A 9,487-nucleotide genomic window follows, 5' to 3' on the forward strand; every position below is an offset into this window, starting at 1 on the left:
ATCAAAGAATCAATACCCAGTCACCTAGACTGCACAATTGTTTTTAAAACAGAAAGGAACATACCATAAAAAAATCCATATTTCTTAACATTCTCAGACAAAGCCATTCTTGGTTCTCTACCAGAGAACTGCCTCTGAAAAATACCCCTTCAGACGGGAGGAAGGGACATGCTTAAGCATCTATATAAACTGAGATGAAATAAATGTCTGTAGAACAGCTTTTCTAACATGACTACTGTGGATCTCTACTAGTAAGGCCTAATATCTTACTCACACAGTGGCATTAGCTATATCTCAAGGCAAGTAGGCTAGGAATGATATAAATGTATGTTGGGAAAAACATTTTGGGACTTGTTTCGGTTTTTTTTAAGTTCAAAATCAGGTAGATAATTTTTTAGGGAAATAATCCAACCTGACATCTCTCCTTTTTTTTCCTCCTCCTCTTCTCCCCATTTCCCAGGCACATTCGTATGATTTCTCTTAATAAAAAAAGAGAGGGAAGGGGAATGGGAGAGCGACTTGTTTTACCACAGACCATTATGCTCCCTTTCAGTTCACCTCTCTTTTTTTTTTTAATACTTAACAATGTGATTATACAATAAAAAAAGAGAGAAAAAGGAGCATAGGTTCGTAAACTAAAGATATACATACCAAATAATATGCAACTAGTCTTGCCAAATTAATCCTGGTGAACGAATATCTTCATTGTACTGTTTAAAAGCAACAACAATCACTGCAGTCTTTAGTAACAATGTTTAACCTGTTAGCTACTGAGAAAATCCAAAGCCACTCACCTTGTACACTTGTTAACCATTAACAAATATAGCTTTGGAACAAACGCTTCCGTGATTTTCACTCAGCTGTACAGATCTGAATCAGAAGTGTACTCATCAAAACACTGGGTCGTAAGACACTCACCACTTTGACCAAAGACTGCAATGGATATAGAATGTTGTTTCAGCACAAGCAGATCTCCACTAATTCAAACACATTAAAACCTCAAGGCAAGACTCTCTGCCACAACAAAGGACAGCAACAGCCTAAAGGTACGACCCCAACAACATTAATTTTCCTCTCTTTACACCAATTCCCTTCATGTGCTTGCAAGTGATGACTGTCCAATACTGGAGCCTGTCCTGCTCTTCCATTCTCAGAACTGACTATCTGAAGATGGGGATAGGAAGATGCTTGCTTGCAGAACACTGCAAATGACTGTCTTTTCACTGCAAGAACGGCAACGTGCCAGCAGCGCACATCCACGCTCCTCGAGTCCAATGCTGTACACAGAGCAACCACGGCATTCAAGGTTACACTGAAGTAGTAAGTACCCATTCTGGCAAGACCCAACGCTATGCTATTCCAGTCCTAAAACCGGCTCTGGAGACAAGCTGTTACAGGTACGCCACTTTGCAAGTCCTGGACTCAGAAAACGCTCAAGCAAAGCCTGAGACAGGAAACAGACAGCTATGTACCTTTTTACTACATATTGGGATAAGTGGGGTCTTCAAGGTTGCTATCTGCTTTATTAGATCCTGTTAGAGATGCTTCTAGCTCTGCCCACGACTGCGGAGCATTGTTCTTTATTGCCTCTATGAAAAGCTGCGTTTGGTGCTTCAGCCGGTCCAGCTCAGCCTGAGTCATCTGGTTTTGATGAATTAGCTCCTTGGTTTTTAAAGTGATCTCCAGCAAGCCCGACCTGCGTAGCACAACGAGTGTATTCTGAAAGCGTCTGCACTTGCTTTGCTGTTGCAAAAGCAGCTCAGGGGTAGCGCAAATCTCTTCTGGTATCAGTGAGGGGCTCCACACTGTAGATTGCATTGTAGTCTGTGCTGCACCCTCGCTCTCATGAGGAGTGCACTTGGTTGCCTGCAAAGGTCCAAAAGGCAAAAGGGGTGTCAAGCCAGGCACTTTTTGAGCGTCACTGGAAACACGATGAAAACCAGGAAGAGCTGACAGTTTTCCATTTGTCATCAGAGTTGAAGAACTTTGCTGGTTTGAATCCTGAGGGGTCTTAAAGCTAACTGGCAAGTGGGCAAAAGGACTAGTAGGCAAGCCTGTGCTCCTTGATATAGGAGAATTCTCCATCTTGGGTGCTTCTGTGCACAGCCGTTTATGGCAGTTCGTTTCCTGACGTTCTTCTAGATCAAAGGAGTGATCTCTTTTGCAGGGCTGTGGTGCTATTTTGGGATAAGAATTCAGAATGGGCAGGTAATTAGTGGAGTCATTTCTCTTTTTCCCAACCGGGTGAGGGTTAGCGGGAGGTGGGATTGATGGACGAAGAAACACCAGCTGCGGCTGAGCCGGAATCACTTCAAATGATGGCTGCACAGTCCAAGACTGGAGCTGTGATGAACTCCCCTGGGAAGCACAAATGGGGAAAAACAGAAGTCTTACAACAGCATTGTAAGAGAGGATCAAAAAACTTGAAACAAAACAGGTGGGCTGTGCCATTTCTCTATATTTGATACACACTGTCCAATTAATACACTCTGGGCAGTTTTCCAAACTCAGCCTTCTCTTTCTCTGACAACAGAGCACAGCACTAGAATCAAAGCCGTAATCCATAACATTTTACTATGGAAAACCAGATACATTTTAAAACAATTCAGTCTGAATTTATATATGCTTTCCTAAATGAGGATTACAGTGCATGCTCATATGGTACAATGCTCACGTACAAGTTCAATCCGGACTTGGGGTCGAACAACAAGCATATAGAAAAGTTGAAAAATAGTTAAGCATTGTGTTTATGAAATATTTTAAGAGTCAAAGAAAGACTGCACTGACATTTTAGGAACAATTTAGACTCCCTCTGTTGAAAGGCAGCAACTCTAATCTTGTCAATTCTATTCTTACATCAAGCTTTTGAAATGGTTATTGAAAACAGATGACAGCTGTGAAGTCAGTCCTGCAATCTTAAGTACAATACACAGTTTCACTAAATTTAAAAACACAAACTAGGAGAAAAAAAAAAAAGCTGAACCAACGCAAGTTAAAAGGCCTGTTTTAAGTCCAGAGCAGTTCATATCTCTGGTGAAATAGCGTGCACCGATAAACCTTAAAAGCATTATATTTCAAGAAAAATGCCCAAACTTTTACTAACTCCCACAAGCCACATTCCACAACATAGAGAAACATATCAATTTTTACAAGACATTACCTCTTTCTCCTCCAATACATTACTATGAATCTTTATGAGACCTCCCGGCCAAAAAACACACCTGCTTTTCTTCAGACATATCAAATGGTCTGGTAAGAGATACTATTTCTTTCTGAAACAAAATCTCACTTCTTAATATACTTTAGTCGTCGCCACTACAATTATACTAACGTAACATACTGTCAGCTGCTTTTCAAATTCCTTACGACTTGGAACACTACTGGCAGGCCTGCTGAAGGCACACTCTTTAGCTAGTGCCAATACATTTTATTATTTTTGGTACTATACCGAGACATCGGAAAGCCATCTCCGTTGCTGCAGTCTCACAGGATTTAAACTTCCAAATGCTTTGCTGAAGTCTATTCCCCCAACAAACAACCTGAACTTGTCAAAAGCAGGTACTACCCAATGATCAGGACACCAAGTCTTGGAGATGAGATTCAGTTATCTATTCTGACACAAAATTTCTTTGGTTCAGTGGGCAAAATGCTTACGGAATAGAAGTACAGAACTATCTGTAAAAAATTGTCTTAGTACCTTATCACAGAAGAAAGGACAAACACATTCAAAAGAAAAGTATCTGGAGACGTTAGGAGTGAGGAAATATTTATACACTCCAGTTATACACACGTAGGACAGAACAGGCAGCCTTAAAGAGTAAGATTTCAGGGTCAGAAGCTGTCATTTCCTGCACAACAGAACAGTTGTCTAGCACACCAGAGCCCCAAAATCACTGAGGCCAAAAGAGCCATGGTAACTGTTTATCTTGCTCTTGCTTTTTCCTGTCTCTGTTACCTACTTTCTTCTCCTTTCCACTCATGTACAATTCTGCTCTTGTTCTCCTACCAAACTCTTATTTTCCGTAGCAAAGGATACACTTATTTTACTAATTCTGTGAAATGTTTTTTGGTTTACTTTTAAATGAAAGCTAATATTCCACATGTATCAGTGTCACTAAAAAGCCCTTCTACTTATTAAGCACTTCTACAACACTTCCAGAGACCTTGCCACAAGCAGCACTGTGCTTCAGAGAATTAATCCCTGCTTGATTTTTGTGGTTTTTTTTTAACATTATTGTTAGCTGTTTACATTCTGAAATCGGGACAGCAGGTAACCATCACTGCACAGGACCACAGTGGTACCAAGACAGAAGGACGATGGTGACTGAAACTAGAACAAATAAACATCAGTAACTAGAAGATGCTTTTGTTTCTCTCGCTCTCTTTTTCAAATTTCTTTTTGTCCAGTGAACTCAACTGAGCTCTGTGTTGAAACAAGCATTTTAAAAAGATGACCAGCACGAGTATGTGAGGCAACTAGGTAACTAATGTAAAGAGGCAGACAGACAGTTCTTTATTTTTCTGACATAGACTTGTTGTTTTTGTTTATTGCAGTAAACATTTTTTTTTTCATATATATATATATATATATATAAATAAGCTCCTTCTAACTCTTTGCAACACAAGGTGGAGTTTGACTAACACTGCCATCACTGTGTTTAATTTTTGAGCTCTGGACCAAAGGCTATCAACCTTTGGTGAAGTTTGCCTACCCCCTACTATATGAAAACTTCAGCATTTCTTTAGACGGTATTTTGTCCACACATCTAAAAACATGACTACAAAATTGATTCTTGTCAAGATAAAACACAATGCTCAGAGATCAGAACCATCTTCACCACAGTTGCAGCTTTGATACACAGTTTTTGAATAGGTTTTGACTGTTGTCATAACAGAGTCAAAGGAAAAAGAATCAGCATCTATATGCTTTTTCCCCGCTTCTCACCATATTCTCATAAGTATTCCAATCAAAAAATGCCAAAAGAACTTTTGCTCTGCTCAGAAAACATGAGCGAGTAAGAGAGAGAGGTCTAATAACATAGCAATGCTTCCAACTTCATGTGTTCTGTTACAACGTAAATGTTGGAAGGCTCACAGATGTATGGGAGGAACATCAGTAACAAGATTTTGAAGGACATAAATCGGGTATATAATAGTTGCAATGTGAGCTATCACATGCAATTAAGAGAAACAACTGTTAAAGTAAAAATACCATAGTTAACTTCAGATACATATTTAATTTCTTTCATTTATAGCACTCTGGATTAGTCTTTCCCCTTGCACATAAAGCCCTTCTAGGACCTAATAACCAGGAAGCAAAACCCTTCATCCTACTTTACCGTCTTTATTGAATTCCAAAGAGAACATCAGCTTTCAAAAGGAGAAGCACTCACTTTTCAAGGTTTGATCTTTGGTGTTATTTACGTAACATTCTTAAAGATCTAATTTGAGACAAATAGGTTTAGTAATGGAGCAGAGCTTCTCCATCTCACTTTTTTGTTTGTTTGTTTTTTTCTACCATAGTGATTCTAGCTGTCCCTCAAGAGAACAAACAGGCTGTCACAAAATAACTTTTCAAGTTAACAGTTACTTTCTGGATTGCAAAAACTTTGAGAAAGGAAACATATTTTTAAAATCCAATTTAAGAACACATAACATTTTTCAAAACATTATTTCTTCCCTACCTGTTTAACTAACACATTTTTCATTACGACCATAGGAGAAAGTGCAGGAAAGGAGTTGCTTGCGGTCACTGGGCCTTGCCAAGGCCCATCCTCTGCATTCCAACACAACGCGTTCAGCACCTCCTCCGAGTCAGTCTGCTCCATAGCACTTGGACATTCTGAACTTCCATCTGTCAGATGTAGAATTTAGCTGTTAGTTGTTTCACATGCAGCATGCTTGCCACCTCTGACATCACAGAATCATAGAATGGCTTAAGCTGGAAGGGACCTTAGAGATCATTTTAATCCAGCCTCCCTGCCACCAGGGACGCCACCTCTCAACTAGATCAGGCAGCACATCTCCTTTCACTCCTACTATTCTGCTTCCCCTCACCCAAACCACAGAAAACAACACAGCTTAATTCTGGAATACTAATAAATTTACACGTGCTGTGATAGCTGTCAAATAGCCCTTAATAAAAAGCTTTATATTTCAGGTCGGTTCTCATGAAGATATTTTCTCCAGAAAGTCCACTACTTTTTGTTCTTCCGTATTTAGTCTCCAAGAAAATGCATGCTATCATGAAGGCTGTTCTAAAATCTGGTGCAGGAACATAGTCACAGCCTCAGTCTCTGCTGCAAGCATTTTGTATCTTGACATCTTCTATCTACAAACCCAATAAGGCAGGTATCACTCACAAAAACATCTTTCTTCTTTTAAAGGCCATCTTCGCACAGCTTAGTTGTGTATTACATTGGCATACCGTGCCTATTTTTTACTGATGTTAAAACCATCAAATGCTCAGAGACATTAGATGGCATAATGCAACAGTTCATTCATCACTGCAAAGAACAAAAAGTAATTTTGCCATCCCCACTTCTAGACTCTGAAGTCTGAGATTCTTCCAGCTATTTCTTTATTAGGTACATTTTAAATTCCCGACCCACTCAAATTCACAGGATGAACTTTCTGAACTACATAAAGCTCCACTCCAAAGTTTGATGGTAGGATGACTGCAGATGCAACCCATCTTGCATACAAAGGCCCTCCCAAGCAATAAGGCATAAACTATAAGGGACTAGAGCTAGATTTGTCAAACATCATCAACTAAAGCAAAATCTGAACAATATAACACCAAACAAAACAAAAAAAAAAGGCAACGCAGTGGTTTTCTAAACCTGAATATCCAGAGTCCTTGTCAGATTCAGCTGCCGCCATGCTGAAGCGATGGTTCAACCTCTTCATCTCTGTTACTTTGTCCAATACTTCACTATGGGTCTCAACAGACGATTATTTTGTCTCCTCGCTTCCATAGCGCTCCAGGCAGTTTTTAACACCTTTGCCATTGAGGAACTACAAAAAAGTTGAGAAGAAAAGGGGACTTTCTCCGAATCTAAAGAAAGTTCCATCAGTATAAGACAACAAAGAGACTACATCTGTCCTTATGGAAATCTGGTTATCAAAGGTTTGCTAAGCTTTACATTTGCTATGTCTATCACACATTTAGATTAGCAAAGGCTTGTCAATAAAACCAGTTTATTCCCTGCAAAACTCTCTAAACTATGCATATTTAATAAAGCATTACAGAGTAGAAAAGGTAAGTAACATTTTGTAGAATCTTCTGGACTTAAGTTTTCCATCTGCCCTAGGTCAGTTTTTTTACATTTCAAGAAAGCTTTCATGATCCAGTCTTTCAGTCTCATGTACCAACTACAAGAGAACAATATCACACTGTGCATGGCTGTTGAGTCCTTCAGGGTAGCTTAAAAGATGCCAAAAAACCTAAGGCATAGAAAGGAAGAAATTAATTGAAACAGAAATATAGTACAGATATTTTACTTTTTTAAAAAAACCACTTTATTTTTTAATGGTGCTGTGAATGCCATCAATGAATCAAAGGCATTTTAGAAGTAGTGAAGACATGGATGCAGCTGAAAGGGGAGAATGCACCTGTCTCATTCAGCTCCCTTCTTCAGTGACTGAGTGAGTCAGAGTACAGAGCACAGGTCAGCCACATGCACTCAATTATTTGCAGTAGAATAATTTTATACTTAAAATTACCAATTAAAGTACATGGTAAGATTCATCTGGAGAGTATAATGCACAACTAATTTCTAACTCATGAATTCTGTCAGACAAGGTAATTATTCTTTACTGTACACATGGAACTTAGGAAATAGGAATGCAATTTCTTGATCTGCTAAAAATGTAACGCCCAGACCTATGAAGTTCAGTAACATGGGTAACTAAGCTAAAAGAGCCGACACCAAGTGTATGGTTGTTATCTGTAATTAAATCAACACCCCTCTGAGTCAAGTGGGATAGCTGCATATCTCTTTTTACGCTGTCGGCAAGTTAATTGGAGACTTTCAGAACAGAAACATCTCTACTCAGAGAATGAAATGTAGACAGAGAATGAATGTACTAGACATGTTTCTCCACCCAAAAAAGCAAAACAAACTAAAAGCTAAAGGCTATTCATAAACAGTACTTTTTTTCCAAAAATTAGAAGCTACTCGGGCTGTATTTGTCTCACAGAAATTAGCTATCCCAGGGACTGAATCCCAAAGTTAGTCAGCTGTGCTGGGTGAAGCCCATACTACAAATAAAAAAGCTATGGTTTTGTTAACACAGTCTGTTTCCCTCTCAGTCATGAGAGAAAAGAAAGTGTCAGAGAACACTTAATTGGGCGTAAAGAAATCCATACTGCTAAAAGTGCAATACATACTACACCTGCAATGCACTCCTAGGGAAGACATGGCCTTAGAAATGCCCTCATCTTCCCACACTCTGAATGAGAACTCAGGAAGGCTACAAAAACCAGAAAAATATATAGCTGCATTATGGCCTCCCATACTTGTCACAACCTTCAGCTGCTTTATGAGGGTTGACAGACTCTAAAGACAGAGCAAAGTTTCTGCTTCTCTTAAAGAAGGTAGCTGAGAGTCTGTATAAAAGAAATAAGACAGGATGAAGTACAGAAATTATGTCTAATACTATCTGCAGAAATTTTTTTCCTATAAAGTGACATTTGAAGCTGTGTCTCATGTTAGAGCTGTATATTTAAATTACAAATAGAGGAACTCAGGAGTCCGCTTCAGTCAGGCCAGCAGTCCATTCATCGTAGTGTAAGGTGCTTCAAATCACATGGCAGCAGACAATCTGGAATAAGCTACCCTGAAAGGCAAGTTTCTTCCCAAGGTCCTGACAATTGGTTGTTAGAATCCTGCTCCAAGGTCTTGAGCATTGGCATCTCCAAAAATTAATTCTGTATGTTAGATAGCAGTAATAAGATGGTGGATGACTTTATATAACCACGAGAAAGACATAATAATCGTCAGCAGAAGAGAATTTCCTCAGCAGCTATTGCATCATTTTTACTTTCCATCTTCACTCACACTTGCCAACCTGCTAACAGATATGGAGCAAGCGTAACTACGTAAGAGCAACCTAGATGCCACCCCTGAAACAGAAGATAAGGTTTAAGATGAAGTTTAAGTCCCGATCTACACTTCTGTTACTTAGCCCTTTCCAAAGCAAATGGATCTTTTAGGAAAGTGACACAGATTGACACTAATCTCAGAAAAAGCAGAACCAGAAACACAAGGAGGACTAGAAATAAGTCAAATAAGAACACGCCATCTGCTAGCCTTGCATCAAGGGAAGCTTTGGGAAGTGCTGGCACATCTTCCTCTCTTCCCTTACGAAAAACCAACACAAAACCATCAACAACAAACTAAAACCTCAAACAAACCAGTAAGAGGCACCGCCCCCTGGATAGGCGGGCTGGGATCCCTCCCCCCACCCGCGGGCCACAGACGCC

At 39.5% G+C, this 9,487-nt stretch overlaps 1 protein-coding gene across 1 annotated transcript; it reads right to left on the bottom strand.

Moving 5' to 3' along the window:
- Window positions 1-1,479: 1,479 nt before the first annotated feature.
- CIPC (CLOCK-interacting pacemaker) lies at window positions 1,480-7,019 on the bottom strand. Its single transcript, XM_009876279.1, has 3 exons — window positions 6,843-7,019; window positions 5,685-5,854; window positions 1,480-2,358 (listed from the first exon to the last, which is right to left on the bottom strand). Exons 1-3 carry the CDS (start codon window positions 6,907-6,909, stop codon window positions 1,480-1,482), a joined length of 1,116 nt encoding a protein of 371 aa, XP_009874581.1. The 5' UTR covers window positions 6,910-7,019.
- Window positions 7,020-9,487: the final 2,468 nt, after the last annotated feature.

Source organism: Apaloderma vittatum, unplaced genomic scaffold, assembly GCF_000703405.1.
Source record: "Apaloderma vittatum isolate BGI_N311 unplaced genomic scaffold, ASM70340v1 scaffold5349, whole genome shotgun sequence".
In the NCBI taxonomy this organism is placed as follows: Eukaryota; Metazoa; Chordata; class Aves; order Trogoniformes; family Trogonidae; genus Apaloderma; species Apaloderma vittatum.